The sequence below is a fragment of the Mixophyes fleayi genome, chromosome 2 (genome assembly GCF_038048845.1).
Source record: "Mixophyes fleayi isolate aMixFle1 chromosome 2, aMixFle1.hap1, whole genome shotgun sequence".
NCBI classification, from domain to species: domain Eukaryota; kingdom Metazoa; phylum Chordata; class Amphibia; order Anura; family Limnodynastidae; genus Mixophyes; species Mixophyes fleayi.
The window spans coordinates 304,135,245-304,159,806 of record NC_134403.1 but is presented as its reverse complement, the minus strand read 5'-3'; the positions used below and the strand labels follow the sequence as shown (position 1 = coordinate 304,159,806).

At 37.9% G+C, this 24,562-nt stretch overlaps 2 protein-coding genes across 7 annotated transcripts in view; both read right to left on the bottom strand.

Moving 5' to 3' along the window:
* Positions 1-24,562, bottom strand: part of DHRSX (dehydrogenase/reductase X-linked) — a 323,541-nt gene that overhangs the window by 217,151 nt on the left and 81,828 nt on the right. The window contains exon 1 of one of the 4 annotated variants that reach the window (XM_075196488.1): positions 18,944-19,132. The exons of 1 other annotated variant lie outside the window; for it this stretch is intronic. In XM_075196488.1, coding sequence (XP_075052589.1) covers positions 18,944-19,043 — 100 coding nt within the window. In that variant the 5' untranslated portion in view covers positions 19,044-19,132. Of the gene's footprint in view, positions 1-18,632; positions 18,724-18,943; positions 19,133-24,562 lie in introns of those variants that run through there. 2 more of the 4 variants (XM_075196487.1, XM_075196490.1) reach the window with 2 other exon arrangements.
* ZBED1 (zinc finger BED-type containing 1) lies at positions 5,625-19,028 on the bottom strand. Of its 3 annotated transcripts, none has more exons than XM_075196486.1 (2): positions 18,944-19,028; positions 5,625-9,719 (listed from the first exon to the last, which is right to left on the bottom strand). In XM_075196486.1, the coding sequence occupies exon 2, from the start codon at positions 9,667-9,669 to the stop codon at positions 7,585-7,587; it is 2,085 nt and encodes a 694-aa protein (XP_075052587.1). In that variant the 5' UTR covers positions 9,670-9,719; positions 18,944-19,028; the 3' UTR covers positions 5,625-7,584. The 3 variants fall into 3 exon arrangements, with proteins under 3 accessions (XP_075052587.1, XP_075052586.1, XP_075052585.1); XM_075196485.1 differs by having other exon boundaries at positions 5,625-9,722; positions 18,944-19,026; XM_075196484.1 differs by lacking the exon at positions 18,944-19,028 and adding an exon at positions 18,633-18,739 and having other exon boundaries at positions 7,082-9,722.

Genomic DNA, 24,562 nt, shown 5'->3' with positions numbered 1-24,562 from the left:
AAAGTAAAAGCAGCAGCTGTGCAGTAAAGGAAATAGCAAATAATATGTAGAAAAAAAAAAGCCAGGAGTAGAGATGCATATAGGTCAAAGCAATTAAATTTGCAGCTACACTATATGGACAAAAGTATTCAGACGCTTGACCATTACACCAACAGGGACTGTAATGACATTGTATTCAAATACATATACTTTCATATGGAGTTGGTCCCCCTTTTGTTGCGATAAAACTTCCATTCTTCTTGAAAGGCTTTCCACAAGATGTTGGGAGTATTTCTGTGGGAATTTGTGCCCATTCATTCTGTAGATCATTTATGAGGTCAGGCACCGATGTTGGATGAGGACTGGCTCACAATCTGTTCCAGTTCATCCTAAAGGTGTTCGATGCGTTGAGGTCAGGGCTTTGTGTGGGCCAGTCAAGTTCTTCCACACTGAACTCATGAAACCATGTCTTTGTAGTCCTTGCTTTGTGCACTGGGGCACAGTCATGTTGGAATAGAAAAGGGCCTTTCCCCAAACTGTTGCCACAAAGTTGGAAGCATAGCATTATCCAAAATGACTTAGTATGCTGAAGCATTAATATTGACCTTTACCGGAGATAGCTCAAACACTGAAAAACAATTCCATACCATTATCCCTCCTCCACCAAACTTCATAGTTGGCATAATGCAGTCAAGCAGGTAACGTCCTATCGGCATCCGCCAAACCCAGACTCTCCCACCTGACTGCCAGAGAAGCGTTATTCATCACTCCATGGATCACGTGTCCATTGCCCCACAGTCCAGTGTTGGTGTGCTTTACTCCACTCCAGTGGCAGGATGGGCTGGGGGGCATCTGCCCCCCGGGCTGGTCCCATAGTGGGCTACCTTGGGCAGGGTCACTGGGCAACCTGCATTTTACTTCCTTTAAAATAGGCTGCTGAGTCGAGTCTTGCCTCCCAGGCTAAAATGTGCCAGCCCTCCCCTGCTCTACTCCATCCGATGCTTGGCATTGGTCTTGTTGTGAGGCTTGCATGCAGCAGCTCAGCCATGGAAACCCACTCCATTAAGCTCCCACAGCAGTTTTTGTGCTTACTTTAATGTAAGTGGAAGTTTGGAACTCTTCAGCTATGGAATCAGCTTTGGCGACCTTTAGGCACCATGCACCTTAGCAGTCGTTGACCCCTGCCTTGTAGCGGAGTTGCTTTTGTTCTTATACTCTCCCACTTTCCAATAATATCACTTACAGTTGACTGTGGAATATCTAGCAGGGATAAAACTTCACAAACCGTCTTTCTGCAAAGGTTGAATAATATCGCAGTACCACGCTTGGAAGTCACTGAGCTCTTCAGAACGACCCATTATGTATCACAAATGTTTGCAAATGGAAACTGCATGACTAGCTGCTTGATTTTAAACACCTCTGACAACGGGTCTGATTGAGACACCTCAATTCAATAATTAACAGGTGTGAAATACTTCTATCCATATAGTGTACATCTGTTTTAGGTGGGACTTCAAAAATGGATGACATCAGAAGAACAGCGATGTGTGGATACGTTGAGGTAGTTATAATACATGCAGGAGAAGAAAATTATGCCAAGTAAAAAACATTTAGAAAAAGGACGATTAGGACATATTGTATACGGGACAATATTGTCAATATACCAGGAACAGTGGACCCGAGTATCTTACGATATATTTATGAAATTGCACTTGGAAATGCTAAAACCTACTATCATCCTTGCCTTTAAATTATTTGAAATTATCTAAGGATATATGTAAAAATGTCCCAAACATGTGTAGGGAAAGCAGAGATAAATCTAAGGAAGGTAGGGCAACATAGCCCCTAAATGAGGAGTCAGTTCACAATTTAAGACTGCAGCTGTGTGGTTGTCTTCTTTTTGGGTAGAAATTCTAGATTAACTCTAAGCACCACCTTATCAATATAAACATTAAGCAAACGCTGCTTATACCACAGTGCTTGCAACTCATCAACTCTGCAAGCAGATGTAATTGGAAAACCACATTCAGAGTCATTCATCTCAAGGAAACATTTTGCAGAGGCTCAAAAGGTCAGCTATCAGTTAATTTAGCACTAAACTAAGATCACGCAATGTCACAAATGGTCTGATGGATGGACTAATCATCTTCACTGCTTGAAAGAATGGTCTTCCACTTCGTGACCGAGTTGCTGTTGTTCCTAAACGCTTCCACTTACTAATAATATCCCTTACTGTTGACCGTGGAATATCCAGCAGGGATGAAATTTCACAAACTGTCTTATTGCAAAGGTGGCATCTTATCACAGTACCACGCTTGAAGTCACTGAGCTCTTCAGAACGACCCATTTTCTAGCACAAATGTTTCCAAACAGAGACTGCATGGCTAGGTGTTTGATTTATACACATCTGGCAATGGGTCTGATTGAAACACTTCAATTCAATAATTAACAGGTGTGGCCAAATACTTTTGTCCATATAGTGTATGTTAGATATGGCTGGAAGCAGGTGAACAAAAACTGTGGTGACGTCACCATTTTTGATTGCTTGGTATCACATACCTTTTGTGTAAGTGTATGTACCCTAATTTGGATGCAAAGCTTGCAAACTGTTGTTTGTGCCAGCGATTAACCAGTCCAAATTGGTGAATTGCAATTCCCCTTACCCAGTATTCTAATGTTTTTGTGTAATAACTATGGCTGTACATCCTTCCGCAAAGCAAAGAACACCGCAACCCATGTTTAACTCACTTTATTAATCTTGCTGTGGTTCAGTCAGCACATTCCAAGGACCACTCTTGTTCAACCCAACAGCCAACCCATCCAACTCCATCTTGCTTAGAACTGCCCAGACACATACTTTTTTTTGTAATCAAATAGATTTTTTAAAGTGTTAATTGATTTTCCCCTTTCCTTGAGAGAAAGTGTATGGAGAGTTTGCTATTATTTTATTACTTATTACCAACACGAGGTTGCTTTCAACGAATTGCAAATTTTCTGACATATTTTCTTTACTTTCTGTATGAATGACTGAAACAAGTCTGTCCAGCCTTGCGCCAGTCAATGTGTTTTAACAAATATACCAGTTGAGTTCAGAATGAAACGCCAGTGTATTTTTAAACCTAGATCAGTAATTATGTAAATGACAAGTGACAAGTAAAGAGATAAACCTGCACCTCTACAGGACCCCTCAGTCCTAGGTAGCAATTGACATGTGGATGGCAAAGGGAGACGCATGCACTCTAGATCTGCTCTGTGCTTATCCTAAGAATAATCATCTTCCCATGAATATAAAACATTTAAATATGTGTAAATGCAGTGGAAAATTACAAGTGGTGTCAAGGAGCACCATGACACCAGTGACAAGAATGTTAGAAGATCTATTAAATATTATCTCAGCTCAGCAGCTGGACCCAGAGAGTTTAACGGTCACTGTTTTCAACTGTCACTGGCGTTGCCATCTCGAATATTACTTTTGGTAATCGCTGCTGCCACCAAACCCTGTGAACAACTGTTGTGACTCTTTTTTTCAGAACTGGGTGTAAAACTAATGAAAAACACTGGGCTATACACTGTTACTCCAAATTGGCAGATTTCCACAAGAGTGCAGCAAGAAAAAACCTCCTCTTGAACCAGCAAAGAAAAGACGGAAGCTCTCTTAAGATAAATGGTTGGCGTTAGCTGACTGTTTTAAGATTCTTATAGTGACTGGCTCATGTTTTGTGTCTCCACCTTTTGCTGGTTCTCCTAGTTCCAACCCTACTACACCACCCTAAGCTGTACAGAAATGGCAGTCGCCAATAACTACTTTATTATTGTCACCTGATGTAGCTGCTAATGGAGAAAGTGCTCGTGTTTATTGTTATTCTGCTTCCTTATGTATAACATATTCCGCACACAGATTGGCAAGGGGTAAACCAGCCCCCTTTTCCAACCAGGCCCAAAAGGTCCTTTTGTTCAAAGAGTAACATCAGGATTGGAGATATTCTTTAAATTTGAATTTTAGATGCAATTTATACTTAACAAAAATTACATTAATCTGCGATATCCTAAATCACATTGTTCAGAAGTTTCTTTCCACATAAACAATGAAGGAGAACAGGTAACAACTCCCTGCTGTGCTTTCGGGCTAAAAAAGAAGCGTTGGTCACTTCAACAGAAATTAATAAATAAGCATGAAGATTCCTTTAGAAAAGTTACGCAAATCCTATTTCCTCCCCTGGCAATGTCTCAGCAATAAATGCATTTCCTATACCAAAATACAACACAATACGAAAAGAAATTACATTTGCAATTACATAAGTTATTTTAAATACATTTATACAATAAGTTATTTAGAAGTGATCCAGCCAAACCCAAACCTTAGTTTGTAAGCTAATTTGGGAAAGGCAATCTTTTTCCTTAGTTTCATGTCATTGTATGTAATTTGTTTGTGTCATGCCCCCTCAATGTACAGCGCTGCACATCAGAGCTTTAAAACTAAAAGATAATAATAATCTGTTAAAATGTATGAATGAATTCCTCAAAGCACAGTGAGATATTCGTAAATATATAACAAGTGTGTTGCAGTGCTCAATAGAACCTTCAAAATGTTGCTGTGGAGACCACCATTTACTAGATACACCCCCAGAAGTGCTCGTTTGTTACTTTCACGAATATACTTGTCCATCCATAAATTATGTTTGGCCAATGGATGTGGTATTAAATTAATGGATTAATAACATTACCGTCACCAAGCAATCAGCATGACACCTACCAAATATTTTTTATAAAACAGTAAATGAAAACAATACATTTACGTAACATAACATACTGCTATAATTTTAAACATAGCTGAATAGCATGCACATACTGCTATAATTTTAAACATAGCTGAATAGCATGCCAGCTCAGTCTGCCCCCCAAAAACCCCACATAATTGTGTTAGTCACCGAAGTGAAACACTGAAAATGGAAAAGTCACATAATTAACCCATTTTAATGAGTTATTTGCATTTACAACCTGCTTTGGTTTTGCTGGAAATTAAAAAAAAAAAAAAAAGTTCTTTTTTTACTTTCCAGATCTACCATACAAAATGTTGTTTTGAGGTTGTTACTACTGATTGGGCTTTCTTTTGATACTGCAGTCGAGTAAATATATTAATTTATGTGAAACACACCCTGTTTCCCATTTTGTGATTTTGAATAGTTAAAGGAATATCAAATAGGCGCACTTTAATGGAGAACTGGTGTGTTCTAGCCGTTCCAGCCATAATAAAACATGTTTGTCTATTGTTTTATTTTTCCATTTTTGTAAAATCTGTTTTCTCTTTTTATCCTTTTTCATATTACAAATTATTATTATTTTTTTTACTGATCACTTTCCTCATGTGTTTTAGTTGGTGATTAACAAGAACGGAAGACCAGTTAAGTGAATGTCTAAGAATGGGAACAAAGTGAGTGGCATGTAATGTATTTATGGAGACAGCACTTAAGTGTGGGACAGGCATTTTCATAAATACTAATTCAAATATTTTATCTATGTCCAAAAAGTTAGGCATCAAGATTTACATATAAAGCCTTGATACACATAAATATGCAATTGCCATGAACAATAGAATAATGGAAATAACATATAGACAAAAAAAACAAGGAATGTTTCTTTTCAATGTGTTTTATTTTATTTTAAACATTTACAAAAGTGGACGCTATTAGCCCAAATAAATGTAGTGCATTTTGCCATTTATAATATAGGTTTGTTAACTTATGAAACTACTAGAATCAAATAATCAGCTACCATATCTATAATAAGATTTCAAGAAGACTGGTCAGATTTAAATAAATAGTACCTTTAAAGAAAAAAATATTATTATTTTTTTTGCAAACTTGCCCTTTCACCCAACATTCAAGATATGAGCTGGTTTATATGATATATGACACTGCTGAGGTGTATATAGTATATTTGACAGGTCCTCTTTAAGCTGCTGGTGAAAATAGGCTGGCGTTTACCAGACAATGGCAAATTGCATAAATTATATATTTTTTGGTTTGTTTTTTTTTTATTTTTTATGTATACCTGGTTAGCCAATTGAAGGCTGAAATGGTGCATGTGAACCCCCAAATGAGTAAGTACAGATAATCCAAAAAATAACTATAAACAAAATCATTTACACAAATCATTATAAGTTTCCCAACCTTCTACTCAAGCACACAGAGTCACATATAGCTTTCTACGTCCACGTAACACTTCTGATTTTATGTAGTTAGCTATATACACAGTTAAGACACTTTAATGAACCTTTATTCACTCGTAATCAATGCTTCTACGCATGTTGAGCTATACAATACACAAACATTTGAACATCATAATATATCTCCTGATACTTCAAATAGGACTTCTACTAACAATTTTGGTAAAACACCTATTTCAAGTATTGGTGTTCTGATTAGAAAAAAAACAATATGTTTATCATTTGTGAGTTGTACCCTTTAAAGCAAGGCTGGACAGGTCAGTTTACCTTTCTGGCTCATGCATTTAATGCATCTTGAGAAGTTAGTGATACTATTACCAGTGGTACCGAACCAACTACAAGTAGTTCTATCTATATTATTTACATCATTTCTCTTCTTCTCCTTATGTGTTTAGGGCTAACCTAAGTGATCCATCTATGTTTATATACTCCCAATAAGACTTTGGTTTGGCAGAAATCGTTTACAGTCGCTTGTACAAATTGTAACTAAATTTAGCTGGGCTTCCACACATATGCACCAAATTAAAATGTCTTGTTTTACAAACAACTGGCATATTTTAAAGAGCTTTGACACAAAAAGATACTTATTTCTTGGTAAATCTAGCAATGAGTTTTACCATTTACTTCATTTGACCACTAAGTATGTCCAACTGAAGACTATTGCTGCTATTTATTTACCTCAGACATGCAAATTAAAAATTGCAAATAAACACAAAGTTTTTTCACCGGAAAATATATCCACATTGTTTATTTAGTATTTGTAGTGAAATAAAACGAACAAGAAAACAAAAATTGGATATATTTACCTTCAAGAACCAAGTTTAAAAGAAAGGTTTAAAAATAAACCTGATTAAAAAGGAAAATAAAAAATAGTTAAAAAAAAAACCAAAAACACATATACTATTAAGTTAGGTAAATACTGCTATCTAAATCACCAAATAAATTATATTGCCACTGTAAGCTCCATTATTAAATTAAATTGTCTACAACTTCCTATATACTAAATTAAGTGCTCCTTGTTTATAATACCCTTTTAAAATGCCACCATCACTTGCACAAAACAATATTAAGATATATTAATTCCATTCTGTGTCATCCTTGCTATAATGTCAGTTAGTCACTTGTGTTAAGCTGCTGGTATAAAGAAGAAGCACTGCATGTGGTATATAAACAATGTTATAGCCTCAAAACATATTTTACTTTAAAAAAGCATGTTTAAAATTAATTGATCAACATAGTAGGGAACACATACATAAGAATGTATACATTTACTATGAAAATAGACATTGGATAAAACGTTTTTGGTAGCTGGTAAGACCAGTACTGTACCTTAAAATATATATACACATTTAACTTAAAAATGTACCAATAGAGTACATTTAAATGAACCCACTATCTTTAATTGAGAAGAAACTGTTGCCCACATTGAGTGAATCATTTAAACTAAAAAACTGTTCTTGTTGTAAGCCCCAATCTCCTTCATCATCATCTTCTGGTTCAGCTTCTGAATAATTTCGTGTGTTTTCATACAAAAATACTTGCTCATCTACGTGAGCAGGAGCTAACCTGTTTCTCTTAGCATTTACAATGTTTGAGGATGAACTAAAGAGACGTTCAGGGAAGACTCTGGTAGCAGCAATGCACCAGTATTTTTGAAGAACCTTTGGTAACAAGGGAAATAATGCTAAACGATCAGACCACCATTTTAGTGGATCCTCATTTAATCCAAGAACTTTTTGAGATTTAAAATTGCTCAACTCCTCAACAACTTGGGCATGCCACTCTTCCTGGTCTTCAGATGCCCCAGACTGACAGAAGATTTCAGCTAGCATGTTGTTGATGTTACTGGTTGGAAGAGTGGTAGAGGATACCATCATCTTTTTCATTGGTGGTTCCTCTGGAATTGTAAACACTTTATCTTCAGATCTTGAGTTCTCCTTGTTTCTTTCCAGCAGGCTTTTTGCTTCCTCGATCACACGGTTTTCAACCTGTGACCGTTCAAATGCAGATAGGAAAGGAAGTCTTTTGTACCTAGGATCCAAAAATGTAGCAACATTCAAGAACATATCTATTTCTGGTGTCTGCTGATATGTGGTGGATAAAGCTTTGGCAATGACCTCTTTGGCCATGCTTATTTCCTTCAGGTCTGTCTCCTTGATGTTTAATGATGTATTAAGCAACATGTGTAGAAGAGGTTTTACCATACTAATAGTGGGATATTTTGACATGGACAACATCTCCGCAACTTGTTTAAAAGGTTGCAGCAAGTCCACCAGACCTTCAATTGTATTCCACTCATTTGTTTCTAGCATAAGATGATGATTATTACTGTCTTCCACCAAAACACCTGCTATGGTGAACTGCTGTTCCTTAAGACGCTGTAGCAACGCAAGCGTGCTGCCCCACCATGAAACACGGTTACTTATGAGCATACAAGGCAGCATATTTTGCTGTTTCTGTTTCTCACAAAGCATGTACATTGCAACGGAAGATTGCTGGAAATATTCCACTAACTTTCTACACCGTGAGAGAAGTCCAGAAATTTTTGGCAGTTGAAAAGCTTGTTGTATACCCATGTTAAATGTCTGAGCTAAACAAGGCATGTCTATTGGGATATCCAAAAGAGAGCATGCTTTAACAATGTCTTTACTATAATCAGTGGTAGCGCCAAACACTTTTGTACTGATACCCCATTCAATAAAGGTTTCATAAAATACTCGAGTAATTGCTTCAGCTTTATTTTCTTCAGGTACTTCAAACGTTTTTAAACACCGGGAGCTTATGGACAAACAATTAGAAGCACCAGTAGCCAGGAAGTGAATGGAAAGGGTCACATATGACCTGTTCTGGTTTTCACTTCTCCACATATCAGTGGATATACCACACCACAAAATGTCAACCAGTTCTTTCAACATAACATCTCTAACAGCATGATATTTCTCAGGCAACACCCTGCTGCATATGTACTTTCGGCTAGGTATATCGTACCTAGAATCCAGAGTTTTCAAAAGTGATTTAAAAGTAGGTTCATCCAGTATAGAAGCAGGGAACATACCCTCGCAAATCAGGTTGACTACAGCAGATGACACTTCAAGGTGCTTCTTGTTGTCAAAAGAATGGCTATTTTTCAATATTAAAGATTCCTGGACAACTTGTTGGGATGTTTCTGGCTTTAACTTGGAGAAAGCAGTAGCAAAAGCTTCCCTCATTTGCTCAGTATTGCTTTTTACAAATTCACAGAACTCATCTGGGTGATTCTTCTCAAGGTGGTAAGAAAGGTTGGAGGTGTTCCCAGAATAAGCAATTTGAGCCATACAGATGCGGCAATAGATCTTTTTCCACTGCATGATGCATCCCTCAGCATTGGTATCAAATCCAAAGTACTTCCATACTTTACTCTTTGCTCTAGGATGAGCAACCAACTTAAGGTCTGGCTGCAAGACTTCATTACTTTTAATCTCCATAGCGTCTCAGGTGTTGTCCTTCGATTATTCCTTCACTCATTAAAGAGTACCTGCTAAAAGGCAGGAAGACATAGATAAAATGAGGAAGCAAAACTTTGACTAGAATTGAATACTCAATGATTTGCAAGAAAAATAGTGAAATAATAAGAAATAGTATATTTAAAATGTTTTAGTTTATGTATTAAAATTATATTGAGCTAACATACTCTATTGTACTATACAATTAGGCACACACATTAATAAAACAAAAAAAAAGGAAAAATCAATAAAAGGAATTACTTTACTAGTAGTCAGTGGATCCTTGGAATAAGGCATCACCCGCTTTAAAAAAAATGTACTCTTTAAAATTGAATTAGAATTATTTAAATGAATTGAAGATTTAAACATCATATTAATAAAAAAAATTAGCAGGAGCACTGGAATTCCACAATAAGCTAGCTCTTTCTGCAAATGTGAAATCAGCCATTAAAAAATGATGCCAATTCTGTTGATTTACAATGTTTTTAATGGAAGCATTTTTACATGATAAAAAAATTATTTAGATAAACATACTGAGTGAAGCCCCCAAACATGCATTAGGTTTGCCCTCAGTGTTTTTTATAGACTAGAATTTTTTTATTTCTTATTTTAGTATGTCCATTCTTAAGACTGGTGCCATTCCCAAACAAAAAGCAACCCCTCAGCCACATATGATGCCCACATATGGAACAACTGTTGCTATTGCAATTTTTTTTAAATACTGAGCTTTTAGGCATGCTCAAAATAAAACAAGTAATTTAAACTGCCTAATTATAATTATTGCTACTTATTTATAATAAATTCCCCTTTCCATACTAAAAGACAGTTGTTTTCAGGTAACGGTTTCCTCTCATTTAATATGATTGCATCTCAAGTAAAAAAAATTGGTTCATTTGCAGAAATGTTTGTTTACATACATGACAGATCATTATTGCACATCACCTTGAAAAGGTGAACTGTAAATTCTGAATATAAATATTTGTATTGGCACATTTATGGCTTTGAATACAAAATCATGGGTATGTGTTGCACATTTTTGGCAGCATTTTTGCCCATGCTTTCTTCTAACTATATTAAGCACAGACTAGAGTTGTTTAACCATGCCTACTTCTTACTTTAATAAACTTAACAGCAAGCTTTGCAAACTGAAGGAATTGCAAAAGACAACAAGCAATAACCACTAGAAACATAATACAGTTTATAAGACAAGTCCCGTCCCATAATTCCGTTCCGAGTTTTTAATCAGATTACTTTTTATGAGTTATGCAGGCAAAGGTCAGCAGGGTATGGGGTGTGTTGTGGGTGATTAGAAAACGTGGCAGGTTGCTGGTACAAATAGGTAGTCAGATGGTTGTCAGGTATAGGTCAACTGAACTGTACCCCACACTCAAATAGTTCATACTTCTTGCTTAACTACAAAATTACTTGTCACTGGACATCTGAGATCAAAATGTATATTTTGTACATTTAAACCAATTCTATTTATGTTCTTTTTTCTTATTTTTTTTTTGGGGGGGGAGGGGGGTTGCACCAGAACCTAGTGGCAGACAGACTCTATATTTCCTTTTAAGCTTCATGTATGCCTGCGTAGTATCAATACATTTACTGAATTATATACAATGTCAATGATAATGACAGAGACAAATTTAAACAAAAATGTGCCAATCAAGTTGTGATATACTATTGATAATTATGTTAGGTCCACAATTATAGTTAAAGTATAGATCAAAATGTTAGTACAGTTTAGATCCCAAATTCTACTAACTGATAAGTTATACGGATAGAATAATAACCCGCAGTTCTATTATGACCATTTCTGAATTAAAACATTCAAAATTTAAATGAACTGTACTGAACCCATACACACCAACAGACAGCCACAATCGTAGCACCAACTTTTTTCACATCCCATATAGCCCAAATGACAACTTTTTATAGCCAACTTAATAAACAAAACAAAATAACATATGCATGATTTACTAAGAATGTAATTTTATTGTGCTTTGCAGATTTTCATTCTCTTGCTATATTCAGTTGGGTTTGCAGAAAATGTTACAAAATTTCTCCTTATATGACTGGCTGTTGCACAATGCAGGGTTAAATGGTCAACAGAAGAGGCCATGCTAGACTTTGGAGACTTTTCTTAAAGAGGTTGTCCATTTTTGGATATATAATGTCCCTCTACTCTCCCACTAATGTAGCCAATAGGGGCAGTCTTCCAGGGAACACCTCATTGCTTGAAGCTAGAGTTTTTATTTATTCATTATTTCTGCAGTGACACAGTGTTTCACAGCAAAGTATTGCAAGCTATACAGTCCTTTTTATTACAACTATATAGAAGAGGGTTGCACAAATTAAGTGCTCCAGCCCTGTGGGCTGATGTGCAATTCAGATTCCTTTATTAAAATAGCAAGGGTGCAGGTTATAATGTGAGCTGCTGTCCAAAAGTGGAATACCATTTCTATACCAGTTTGTTCCTCAATTAGTGTGAGGAGACCCGGTCCCATTAGGATAAAATCGGATCAACCCGATCTGTCATGAGTGAGCCCGACCAAGGATATCGGTTCCCTTGTACTGTTAAGTTTCACCTGGTGGACAGAGCCGGTTCTACATGTTTCCCAGTGGGGAGGGGGAGGTTGTTACAGGAAGTTTGGATCAGCTGAAACCACTGTGACATGACAAAGTAGTGCAAGGGGTTAAACAGGGAAGGATCCGGCCCTGATCTAAGTACAGGGGGCGGAATTTTTTATGTTTGTGGATGTGACATGAAGCACCTACTCCCTCAGACTTGCTGGCAGGGAAACCACAGGGTGGGCTTTGTTGAAAAGACACTCCTTACTACACCCCAGTCACCACCCTATGCTGTTATTACCAATGACTATGGACTGTTGAAGAGGAGGGTGGGCCAGGGGGAGAGAGGAGTAAAAACACAGAACCCGGGAGAGGGGAGGTGTGTGTGTGTGTGTCGTGATTTTTGAAGGAGAAGGAACTCTGACTGGGAGAGAGTTATTGAACTCTACCAGGGGACAAATACCAATTGGACATTGTTATTCCAGTGAGGAAGTTTGTTGGACCGTTACTCCATCGGGAGTCTCTCGTGATCCACAGGAAACTGGCGAGCCTACTTGGAGTAGGGAAACTAGTACTCTGGGTCCCACTAAGCTAGTGGAGAGTTGGCCGAGCGTACGGGATCAGCAAGATTGGAGGATAACTACTTGAGACCGACCCACTGACCATTCTGTAGAATAGCTTTGGGACTCATTTATGGCCTGACTCAGACTCTGTGAAACTTCCTTTGTGGTGAGACCTCTCCTATGTGCTATTTCGGTGTTTTATTGTCACTGGTTATTAGCCAACATTTTTGTATATTTGATGGTGGGAGTATTTCTCCTTTGTGGAGCACTGTTTATGCATTTACTCTGTGTAAATATTATCTCTTTCTTGTCTCCTTGCCTGTGTGATTCTGTGAACATATAGGGCTAGGTATCTAGTGAACTTAGGTTCTAACCCTGGTGTCCTCACAATCAGCTTCTAAGATATTTTATCAGATTGAAATGCCTGTACTGAAAAGGATAAGCACTAAATCAGTCTACTATACAATATTTGCACCTATGAAACGTGCACAAAATAACATAACATGAGCAAAATTAGACATACCCATTTTAATAAACAGCAACATGTAATGTAATAGTTTGGTGTTGAACAATATAAATAAAATAGTTAGGGTTTCTGGACTTCAGTGTTTACTATTCCTGTGGGAATACATGCAAATTGTTTCACAAATTTGTTTTATCTGTGTTTTTCAGTGTTAACCAAATAAATGTATCATGAAAAAAATGAAAGCTCCATAAAAAGGGTTATCAGACTATATGACTGGTAAGTTAAAAATGCCTAAAGGATGTGATTTCCACATTTAAATCTACCCCAGGGGAGAGGGCATACCTCACAGATTACAAATTGGGCACATGAGCAGAGATTATTGCAAGACCTAATTTAGTATCCTTACCCAACAAGTAAAAATGATTGCATGTGCGGGCATATATAAATATGTTTTATGGGGAGTTTCTTCTTTTATTTTTAAGCATTTTCAAACTTGGTTCCCAAACCTTGTACAGAGGGATGGAGTGTCCAGTCCTAGTTCAAACTCCACGTAAATGTACTGGCACCCGCACAGTAAGGTGCTGGTAGTAGAACACAGGCACCAGGAGTACAAAAAAACACTGGTGTTTAAACCAACAGTGGAGACCATTTTACAGTCCACAAGCGATAAATAGTTAATTTTAAGCTTTAGATGGGCAATCCCTTTAATTCAGCAACATTGTGTCACTTATTTTTCTGCTCAAGCTACTAAAGCAAATGAATTGCAAAATACTTATCAAAATATTAACACTGACAGTACTGAAATCCTATACACTATATAAACTGTTTAAATAAAGACACTGTGACATAGCAAACTCAGCCTGAGTGACAATAAAAAAAAGTTCTAATTTAGCTGTTCACAAGCTACAAATATTGAAATCCTTGTCATAATACCCGCTAGATACTCAACTCTAGCAATACAGCAGGAAATTGTATATATAATGCAAAGGCAGAAACAATTGCAAATTTTATATTTGTATTCATGTATAAACCACTCTATGTATCCCAACAGTTACAAAGAACTAAAAGATTTGTGAACATAAGCAATATAAAGGTCTTACAGTTCCCCTCTGACATATTAGACCTGGATAATTCCCTATTTTACTAAAACGATATAAAATAAAAAAACTTCAAATAGGTATACCTTTTGCATTTCAATTGAAACTAATTTGTTTGATATAGAAGTAACCTCTATATGGATCTTAACATTAAACAACTCAAAACGAAAAGATGCAAAATTATAAAAGATAATAAACTGTATATGTTGCCAACTATGGTTGACTAAATTTATTTTTGCAAGTTTACAGCGGAAAATAACGGTGATAACCAAAGTATGAGGGAAAATTATTTTTGTGAAAATTGAAGACTTCTAAAGCCAGAAAAAAAACAAACATATCTCATCACCAAATATATCCAGAAAAAAAAACATTACAGGCAGTGGTGCATAGTTGGCTACACATTCATAGAAAGAACAAGTGCATAGTCTAAACAAGGGGTTTGCAATCCCTGGCACGCGTGCCAGGCGTGGCACGTGAACCAGTGTTGTCTGGCACACTGGAGCTTCAAAGTGCTCTCAATAAATCAGCCGAAGTGGAGCTGCTGCTCCTGGGGTCACAACTGTATGGTACAATATCAACTAAATGGCACTACTATGGAGGCATAATTTGAACTGGGGGCTACAGCTATGACGCATAATTTGGACTGGGGGCACTACTGTGTGGCATAACATGAATGTCTATTTGTTCATCTCATTACTATTCATATTATCATGATATTAACAGCTGTACACGTACATACACACACATATACACGATGTTCAAAGTGGAAACTTAGAAGTGGCGGTACAGCAATTATAAGAGAACGGAATTTGATAATTTTACAATCAATGAAGTAGAAGTGGTGGCTATATGGTATACCACTGTATACCAGCCCACTTCCACTTCCTCCACTGTATGTGAAATATATAATAACATGTACAACTGGCACACCTGGGCTTTACTAAATTTTAGCAGGCACACTGATAGAAAAAGGTTGTCAACCCCTGGTATATAACTTTGTTTCCTGAGTCAGAGAGATTGTTTGTTATGGGGATCAGTGAGTACATTCAGCCTAGCTTTGCTCAGGAGCCAACAGAATGTGTTAGCTCTACTTTCTTACAGCAAACAACCTATTGGATCCTCTTCAGTCAGGCTTTCGCTCTCAACACTCCACAGAGACTGCGCTGACTAAGGTTGTCAATGATTTGATCACAGCAAAAAATAATAACCATTACTCTCTTCTAATTCTCCTGTATCTCTCTGCTGCATTTGACACTGTTGATCACTCTCTCCTCATACAAACGCTACAATCCCTAGGTCTTGAAGGCACTGTCCTATTCTGGTTCTCATCCTACCTATCTAATCGCTCTTTCAGTGTTAATTTCTCTGGATCCATCTCTGCCCCGCTTCCTTTATCAGTTGGTGTACCACAAGGCTCAGTCCTAGGTCCTCTGCTATTCTCTATCTACACCACTTCTCTTGGAAAACTAATAAGCTCCTTTGGATTTCAGTATCATCTCTATGTGGATGAGACACAAATTTATCTATCCTCTCCAGATCTTTCACCATCTGTTGTCTCGCGTTACTGTCTTTCTGTCATTTCATCTTGGATGTCTGCTTGCCAACTCAAACTCAATCTTTCAAAAACTGAATTAATAATATTCCCACCCAAAAACAGAAGCTTCCTGCCTGACATTTCAATTTCTGTTGATAACATGACCATAAATCCCACCCGCAAGCTCGATGCCTAGGTGTAATCCTTGATTCACAACTGTTGTTTATTCCCCACATCAACTCTATATCTAAATCATGTTACATACACCTAAAGAACATTTCCAGAATACGCACATATCTGACACAAGACAGCGCAAAAACATTAATTTATGCACTCATCATTTCCCGCATCGACTATTGCAATTCCCTCCTTACTGGTCTTCCCAAAGTCAGACTTGAACCCCTACAATCTATTTTGCACGCAGCGGCTAGATTGATTTTCCTTACAAACCGTTATTCCTCTGCTGAGCCACTCTGTCAGTCTCTACATTGGCTGCCTGTATTTCAACGAATCCAATATAAAATTCTTCTACTAACACACAAGGCCATCAACAAAATTGTACCGACATATATTTCCTCACTTGTCTCGAAATATCTCCCTACTCGACACCTCCGTTCTGCACAAAATCTACTTCTCTCCTCCACTCTTATCACATCCTCCCATTCTCGGTTACAGGATTTTTTCCGAGCTGCACCCACTTTGTGGAATTCCCTCCCACGCACAGTAAGACTTTCCTCTAGTCTTCAAACCTTCACTGAAAACCCATCTCTTCAGACAAGGTTATGATATTCCTCAACCATCATCTTAATTTCCCTAGATTACCCTATTACCATCCTATACACTGCTAAGGCAAGACAACAACCCTCTGACCAATATTGCAACACACACAGCCCACTGAATACTTTTACCTTTGCAGTCTAGCTGGTCCATTGTGCAATATGATGTAGCACATGCCCTTGTGTCTCTAACTCCCATTGTCCTATAGATTGTAAGCTTTCGAGCAGGGTTCTCTTACCTCTGTCTGTATGTATTACCCAGTATTGTGTTATCAATGTTTGTTCCCAATTGTAAAGCGCTACGGAATTTGCTGGCGCTATATAAATAAATGATGATGATGATCTACTGTATTCAAGACACCAAAGCTCAAAATATGAATAAGGGCTTTTGGGCTTCTATTTATACCTTTTAAATCAAAAGTAGAAATGTGTTATTGTTATAGGAAAATAATTCATGTAAAGTGCAATAGTCCAATTGTAATGTATTAGTTGATGCAAACTATCACAAATTATTATGGGCAATGTTCACAGAATTTATCCCTATCATTTATTTTAAGTCAACAAAAAGTCAGCATTTAATTATGTTTTCTTTAATGCCAAAAACCTAATGTATTGTTTTGATTGTTTCAAATAATAACACCCCAGTTTGTTATTTAACTTGACAGGATTTCACTGCCTTGCAAATTTAAATAATTATATGGCATGCAATTATTACTTTAAAGCCCAGCATTTCTATAAATACTTTCTGTATTTGTAGTGTACATGGGGAAAACAGGAATAAGTCAAACTAATATATTCACCATGATAAACAAGATTATTTATGCCAATTGTGTAATTCCAAATCAGGTTCAATATGCAATACATTTTTAGAGCCTTGGGGACCTATTTATCAATCATTTATTTCCTGTAAATTCCCCGGGGATTAGCCACAAATCTAACTACCCTGCACATTTATAATTGGTGCATAGCAGCAGATATCATAAATATCTGCTGCTTTGCATTTTTTTAAAAAATACATAGCAGTCCCCAAAGATGTCTATGGGGACTGCTATGTACCGCAATTTAGCAAATTTCAAAAAAACGTTTACACATGTGGTAATGTACATTACCGTTTCTGCAGTTTATCGGAACTGCTGTTCCTGTGTAGGTTTTTTCATAAATATGAGAAATAGTTCAATCCTTATCAATGCGATAAGGTTTGAAAACTATTTTCTTTATTTTGCGGTCCTTGTTAAATATGCACCTTGGAATCTTAAACCACAGTTTACATGCGTTATTGTTGAAATAGCAGAAAAACTGCATTTGACCATTGAAATATTAATACCGAATACTGATTATCTTAACATCTTCAATAAAGTAACAATTAAATGCTTTTTATACTGTAGTTGTGAACAGCAACACCAGATTTAGTATAAGTGCCATAATGGTTAATATTTCTATCACTGTGCACAAGGATGATACAGACTGCTGCCAGTAACAAAGTTTGAGAATAATATGTTATTGTGTAATCTATAGTCAAGACTGTTACTTGGCTAGAAAGGGGCTATTCTGATGCACTAAATACAGTATGTTGGTAAATACAAGAAACTGATACTTTAAGACTAAATATTGGGCAATATCACGTGAGCGCGCACAGGAACGCGCTCCGGTGCTAGAGGAGGGCTCTGTGTCGGGGACGCGCACTTCTATTTCTCAGGTCGCTGAGCCATTTCCCGCGTTAATCTCTGAGATCACAGTTTGCCCAGTTTGACTCTTGTCTCCATGTTCATTTTCCATCCCGAGGACGTAATGTGCGAGGGTGTCCTGGGGAAGGGCCAAGGTCGCCACGTCTCGGGCCTTTACCGTCCTATCGCCGGATCCGGCTTATATCCGCGATCATTTGACCCAACGTCATTGTTATATCGCAGATCTGTAATAAAACAAACATGGAGTACAAACCTGTTCTCGTCAGCGGGGAGCTCTCCTCAGACGATTACAGCCTGATGAAAACTGTATGTCGCAGGCGATTGGATGCAACCCCCGCTCCCAAGAACAGGATCTTCGAGACATCGCGATATGACCGGGATTTAATATCCCGACTGACACTACACATACGACGCAAGTGATAGTTACGTCACGACATGTGACATTTATCTGTTGTAATAGGAACTTTTGTTGTTTCTGTGATACAAGTGTTGCCCATAACATAATAATATATATGGAGACAGTCTGTTCTCTCCCCGATATTCCCGCCCTCACCCGTGTCTGACCTGGTAGGATGAAGGAGCGGCCGAACAGCTGCTGGAAGATCACTCTCATGGCGACATAATAAGTCCTGAGAACCGGTAATATGAGGCTCCAGAGCCACATGTTCGCTGCAGAGAGCAGGGATGAAGTTTACACTCGTGCTGAGGCTGTATTATGTCAGTCACACCCACTGAACCACCCCGCTGCTTGGGGTGAATGTGGGGTAGTTCCTGTCCTGACAGTGTAGTGATTGAGGTGTCTCTCAGGAGGGCTCCTTCTCAGACAGTACTATGACATACTCTGTATAGGTTTCCAATGGATAATATTATTTATTCCGATTTTGAGTCAAGTTGGATTTTATCTACTGTCCTACAGTATTTTATTTGGGAGAAAAGTGTGCAGACATTTATTTTCTGCCCCATTTATATACTACACCGTACAGTTTTATTATTTAAACGTGTTTTGTCTAATTATATCCTTCCAGAGATTAGATAAGACTTTCAACTATGTTTCTTTTTTCCCCAAGCTTTTTAGTATGTAGGGCTCTCTTTCATAATGATACTGCACTATCGTGCGCTTACCATTTAAAAAAAAGTCCCTCTGTGTGTCCCGCATATTTAAGAAGGGTGCATCGCAGCAGATATCGTGGATATCTGCTGCTTTGCATTCCTTTTCGTTTTTGGGAGCAGTCACCATTCTACAGTATGGTGACAGCTCCCTGCTGCAATCTAACAAGTTCCGAAAAAAAAGTTTTTCCTGGAAACTTGTCATGATAATGTATGCATATATTATCATAAATGAAAAATGTCAGTGCTGTCAGCTCTGCTCCGAAGAGCAGAGCTGGACAGCGCATGTGTGGAGGGATCACATGATCCCTCCCTGTCACTCACCGCTCTGTCTCTGCTACTATAGTTGCAGAGACAGAGCGGAGATGTTTGTGCGCATGTGCAGTCCGCGCAATTGATCTATGAAGATGAGCGAAGAACACCTGGAGGAGATCTGGAGACAGCGCATTCTGAATAGGCACGGTAAGTATGGGGGCGGTAAGTATGGGGGGTTTTTTTTTATCACAGAAACAGCAGTTTATCAGAACTGCTGTTTCTGTGTTCCGTTTTTAATAAATTTGAGAAATAGTTCAATACTTATCAATGCGATAAGGATTGAAAACTATTTTTCACTTTATGAGAAGATTGATAAATGTGTCCCTAAGAACCATATTGTGTAATATATACAAAACAAACAGGAATAAACAGCAACATTTCCATTTTGGGTAAAAAGCATGTACATCTAGGGTGCATCTGTGCAGAACTTATATCAATGGATGGACACAAAAGTTTATTTTGTATATCCTATATACAAATAGATAACAAAATTGCACCCAGCATATAAAACAACCAAAGCACTTGCATATACTGCGACCATACATACAGAACAGGAATGTAGGAGAATTTCATCCATCATATAGAATGTACATGCACTGTGTATTTATATTAACGTGATGTCATTCTGGTGGCTGAATATGCTATAGTGTTGACACCAAAATAGTGACATTGTGACTGTCGACAGTCAAAGGGCAATGGCAGCTGGCATAACAGATGCCGGCAATGTAACCCTAGTGCTGCTGACACAATATAATACAATAATAGACAATGGGGGGAATTCAATTGGTCGCCTTACTGCCGAAAGTAATGTAGCCTGCGCACTGCTACCGATATAATATTACGGTAATAGTGCTCTCTATAATTACGGTAATCTTTAACGCTGGTTTTTGCTTGCAGCTCAGGGAGCCGCGAGCAGAAATCAGGGTTAAAATTACCGTATTAATGGTAATAGAATTTACTCTGCATTGAGTGTGGCCAAATTGATTTCCCCCCAATGATATACATTTTTTTTAAATTATTATTTTTCTTTTAAAATGTGTCCCCAACAGATTAACACAAGTGCTGCCAGAATAGGCTGTTACTAGCAATATCTTGGGGTCCCGTCTATCTGACTGCAACTAGCACTAGGCTTTGCTAGCCTGGTGGCACTATAGCAGGGGACCCGCAGAGTGGGTTTCCCTACTTAAATGACAACCATGTCCAGGCTGGTTAGCATGTAGCTGAATTCCCTAGGAAGATGGGGTCTGCATTCTCCACTAGAGCTCTTCCCATGCCCTTATACGATGGGAAAAGGTAATAAAATATTTTTTATAGTAAACACCATTTTATGTTGGTGAACTACAGGTCCCAGCAATCCCAGGCTGCCAATTATAGTTTGGGCATGCTAGTGCTTGTAATTCTACAATCACCAGCATATCCAGGGCATACTGGCACTTGGGGAACCACAAGTACCTGCATGCTCTGGCACACAGGGCCTGCTTGGACATGTAGTGCACCAAGACAAAGTGTAAATGAACCACATACCTCTTTGCAAAAAATAATTTAATTGTAAATAAATTTTTAAAAAACTAATAGCAAACACTAGGTTCTTCATTTGTTAGAATTCCAAAATTCCGGAATTCCCATGCTGTCAGAGCTGAGGTCATAAAGAAATAGGTTATAAATAGTTCTAGCGCCTATCAGTTTTTCATTTTGCAACAGGAGCTCCTGTGCCTCGTCTGTTTAAGGTTTTTGTTATTTTCCTAAGCATGTTTCGGTAGATTATTTTGGTTTACCAAGCTTGAAGAAAAGATATTTCTTTTCCAAGTTTGGATTCATTTAACTAGGTTTTTTTTGGGACAATCATGGCCCCAGGAATTAATTTTACAAGGTGTTTATTTGGACAACCACAGACTATTGGAATTATTACAGAAGAATAACCTGGTTGAGTATTACTGTTTCCAATACAACTATTGTGGCAACAAGGTGTGTAATTTATTTACATTTTGTCTTGTGCACAACAGATTCCAGCGGGCCCAGAGTGCCATGGCATGCTGGCACTTGTGGTTCCCCATGGGTATGGTGGTGCTTGTAGCACTACAAGCACCAGCATGATGATGATATTATGACCTAATTCTCCTGCTATTATGTATAATTGGAGAGCTGTTAGTCTCCTAAACTCCCAGTGATCATACATTTGCTTCTATCTACTACATTGTGCTATAAGTTATATCTAGGTTCCCCCATTAGATCTCTATTTTTGCAGTAGAGAAATAATTTCCAATGTTTGGCTACCCACATTAGTCTCATAAGTTATGACAGTTTTCTACTTGCCTGTACAGGTTCTGGCTCAAAATTAGGGCAATGTGAATATGATAATCAATCCGATCACTATTGTGAAATCTCTTCACGTTCTGTATTCTAGTGCATAGCTATTCTCCCTATTGCTGCTGCATAAAAATTTATGCCATTTAATTATTCGGTTTTCTGCCTAGGTTTCTGTGACTAGGATGATTTCCTACGTGCCTTTATAATATATAATTTAGGATTTGGGCAATAAAGGCATATTGATCAATCGGATCACTCTAAGCAGGATATAATTTAGGGTTCTAAATGGTATATAATTTTAACAGTGTTGAAGATCAATCACACAGCGGAATAGTCACTCGCATTTTGCTGTTAGTAGCTTCTTCCTGCTGGCAGATATAACATAGCCCCAAAAGAATACATGGGGGAAGTCACATCTTTCTGTGGCAAACAACTTAAGTCTTAGCTGTTCAAGGACTTGTCATACATGGGCTCACTGTTCTGTGAGACTAGAGGAATAAATCCAGATATCATCAAGATAAGCCACAACAAAATGTCCCAAGAAGGCTAAAATGGAATTACCAAGTACTCATATTATCCTGAATTGGTATTAAAGGCTGTTTTCCATTTATCGCCAGCCTTCATTCTAATTAGATTGTAGTCCTCTCAAAGAAGTGGATTTTGATTCTTTATAGTTATTTTATTAAGTTCACAGAAGTCAATGCAGGAACGCAACCCTCCCTCTTTCATGGAAACAAAGAAAAATCTGGCTCCAACTGGTGATTTAGAAGGAGGAATAAAATCTTTCACAAGGTTTTTTATATTTATTTTTCCAAAAACGTGGCTTCAGTAGCAGATAAAAAATACAGTCTAGCTTTAGACAATGTAGCCCTAGCAACCAGGTCAATGGCACAGTCATATAATCTGTGACAAGGCAGAGTGTCCGCAGCATTTTTACTGAAAACATTGGCAAACTTTTGTTATGGATCAAGTAAGTCAACAGAGTCCGAGGTGCTTTAATAAAGTGTTATACTCAAGCTACTGTGAAGACATAAATCAATCCGCGTTCTATTTTTATTTGAGCAAGAAGTGGCATGATGCCCGATAAGACCACAGTACAATCACAATCTAGGTGAATCCATCACTGTGGAATGAGGAAAAGATGTAGGAGGTACCTGCTGCCTCTTCTCTTGACATCTTTCACTGTGTCTGTGACATTTCGATTGACAGATTGATGAGGGTGCCTCACATCTTGGATGGCAGGTATTGCAGAAGGACATCACCTCAGATAGTCCAACACAGAAGAGCAGGATCATTCCAAGAGGTGTCCGCTACCCACCTACAAAATTCTGAGTTGTTTACTTCAGCAGGACAATTGACTTGTGTTTTAGGATGTAATGAAGATTGTGCAGAGGATCTCCTATCTGGGTCATCATGCAGGAGAGATAATGCAGAAAATAAAAATGCATTCACTCTCCAGATTGACGCCGGGGGCATTTAGGATATGGTCTGCAGGTTGAGTTGTCAGGAGTGGATCATCTGTTCCAATGGTCGGTTATGTGCCTTTTCCTTCTTGCGGGAAAAGTGGGGTATGCCTACATTAGAGTTCTGGTTGTACTTACAGGCTCGGCACTGCCTACAGGGGAGGGTTGTGATGGAGGGATCAAGTAGAAGCCTTTCCAGTTTTGAGGAGCTGTGCTGTGTCTCCATAGAGCCAAAACATACAATCTCAACAATATACCAGTTTTTGATCACACGGTCCATTGGAGGTCCCCGGCCACGCCTTGTGTGCAGGAATGGTTCCAACGGATTTAACTTTACAGACTCGTAGATGACATCACCCTATCTGGTAAAAAGAAAGTTACCGAATACGTGGCGATGTGGCTCCACTGGCTTAAATTTAAAGAGTTCATCTTTTTGCTCCCTTATGGACTGTGGATGGCCTACTGTGGTTGGGGGATTGGTTGGGTAGATACACCGACAGACTGGCATGAGTCAAACATTTTTGTCTGACATCACGGTACTAGGTATGAGGAGTTCCCTTTTCCTCTCACTCTCCTCCTTTCCTACCCCCCTTCCATACACTCTATATCTTCATTTTTGTTCTTCTCTACTGTCTTGTATGTTTTGTTTGTCAACATATCTAACGCCATTTATTAGTTGATGGATTATGTTGCTGTGAGTTTATAATGCTTATATATGCAGTCCATTAGATGTATACATGTCTTTATACTACCAATAAAAACAAATTTCACAAAAAAAAATGTATTCACTGTAAATAAAGATCATGAGACTTTAATTAAAACCTGGAGTAGATAATGAGGCCCACTTGTTGTCATTCAGTAGCAGAGGACACTGGCCACAAACAGAATTAAAATTTACAACTGTTCAATTTGCTGAAGCAATCTTTGTCACCATTGAAACACTCTGGAATATGTATTTTAGGCTCAACAGGTGCAGTCTGTACAGTAGCAG

Bases quoted from the DNA above. Each gene is read 5' to 3' on its own strand.
- ZBED1 (XM_075196486.1), bottom strand. From the start codon at position 9,669: ATGGAGATTAAAAGTAATGAAGTCTTGCAGCCAGACCTTAAGTTGGTT.